Source organism: Cupressus sempervirens, chromosome 3, assembly GCF_028749045.1.
Source record: "Cupressus sempervirens isolate cs-2001-9-10 chromosome 3, ASM2874904v1, whole genome shotgun sequence".
In the NCBI taxonomy this organism is placed as follows: Eukaryota; Viridiplantae; Streptophyta; class Pinopsida; order Cupressales; family Cupressaceae; genus Cupressus; species Cupressus sempervirens.
The window spans coordinates 162,638,446-162,640,311 of NC_143120.1; the positions used below are offsets into that span (position 1 = coordinate 162,638,446).

At 36.8% G+C, this 1,866-nt stretch overlaps 1 protein-coding gene across 1 annotated transcript; it reads left to right on the top strand.

The window, feature by feature from the left end:
• Positions 1-574: 574 nt before the first annotated feature.
• Positions 575-967, top strand: LOC149565266 (F-box/kelch-repeat protein At1g55270-like). The gene has a single exon (XM_089816288.1). The coding sequence runs from the start codon at positions 575-577 to the stop codon at positions 965-967; it is 393 nt and encodes a 130-aa protein (XP_089672414.1).
• The last annotated feature ends 899 nt before the right edge of the window (positions 968-1,866 follow it).

The window sequence follows — 1,866 nt, forward strand, 5'->3', positions numbered from 1 at the left end:
TGTTTGCAAAATGGTTACTTAAAGAGAAATCTCCTCTTTAGTCATCAAAGCTACTACTCTTAATTTGCAAAAAATTAGTTTCCTAAAATTAATAAAGAATAAATGAAGCTAGTAATTCAAAATAATAAGACAATAGTTCCACCTTTTTCTTGAAGATTTCCCTACCCTTAAAATAATTGCCCAAAATAAAGGGCCCTAAAGTTGAGCATCAAAGTTAGGAACATTTGAAAAAAGTTAGAATAACTAAAAAGAGAGAGAAGTTTAAATTTAGAAACCACAAAGTCAACAAGAACTGAAGGAAAGATATTCCTTGTTCCCTAAAAAGTTCCCACTAAGATCAATAGATTAATTAAAGAAAATAAAAATTAAAGAGTGCTACATCAAATTGAAATATCAATTGATAATTACAGCATTAACTTTTAAGAGAAACTTTAGAAAACAATTAAAATAAAAAATAATAGAAATTATATTCTTAATAAAAACCCAATCACTTACCCTAATCTAAATATTAAGATATAATTGAGCATCTTGTGTGGAGCAAAAGCATCAGTAATCCCAGAATCCCACATTCACAATGGCTTCTTTGTTTCCTGGTCTTCCAGATGATCTTGGGCAGGCATGTCTGTTAAGGGTGGAATTAAACTCTCACCACAATCTCAGGTGTGTCTCCAAAGGCTGGAATGCCCTACTGAAAAGCCCCACTTTTTATCAAGAAAGAGAAAAACTGGAGATTTCAGAACAACGGATCTGTTTCCTTGAGACAAGATGCAGCATTCACGACAGATTAAGAGTGGTGATATACGACCTGGGGAAGGACTCCTACAAAAGCTTACCGCCCATTCCTATACAAACCGATGGTAATTTTCGCTGTCATTTTGTGAAACAAAAACTTGTTTTGATCTCTGATTGGGTTACCGACGGGATGCCAAAAGGTGTTTGGTTTTACGATTTTGTCTATTTGAAATGAAGAGAGGGAACGAGAATGCCAAGGTGGGTCAATGGATTTGCCTCTGCAGCAGATGAGGAGCGAGGACTGATTTATGTTGGAGGAGGGTATGGCAGGTTCCATTCTCGAGAAGATTTTAAAATGTGGAGGAGGATAAATGGGAGGATCTTCCCGACATGAACACCTCTGTGGAGCCCCCCCATAAAATCGTGTCATTTAGAGGTGTTTATATTGATGGCAAGTTTTATATAAATAGTTATCTTGACGACTTTGAATTTTTTGATTCATACACTAAAACTTGAAGAAAGGTGGAGAATGAACTGAACCAGAGCGCTGGGATACATTTATTTTTTGACTAATATGGGAATGATTGAATATGACTTTAGGAGAGAGAAGACTCAAGTTGTAGGGTCTTTTCCAGTGGAAGATGACGCCTGGGACCTTAAGTTTGCTATAGTTGTTAACAATAAAATCGTTGTGTGCAAATTGGCACACACCTCCGAGTCAGACAGGAGAAGAATTCAATTTGACAGGTCATCGGGCAATCAAGTTGTTAAGGATGCTGCTACTCTGTGTAAGGAAGCAAAGGTGCACGCAATCGCTTCTTATGCTAATCTTTGAGAGGACGATTATGCAAATCAAAGTAACTATTGCAAAGATCTCAAGAAATGCATAATAACATAATCAAAATAACAAAGAACACATAACACAGTGATTACCGTGGGGAAACCCTTTCGGAAGAAAAACTCCACCTTCCAAAACTCGCACAATGTATTATGAAACCAAGATGATTATAATACACTTGCAATGCAAGTTCTTATAGGAGCGCATCACCACAACTCGAACTTGGAGAGACTCTTTCTAGCACCAGTCTTGCAAACTAAATTCAATTTCACAAACACCTCCCCAAGCCCTCCTTT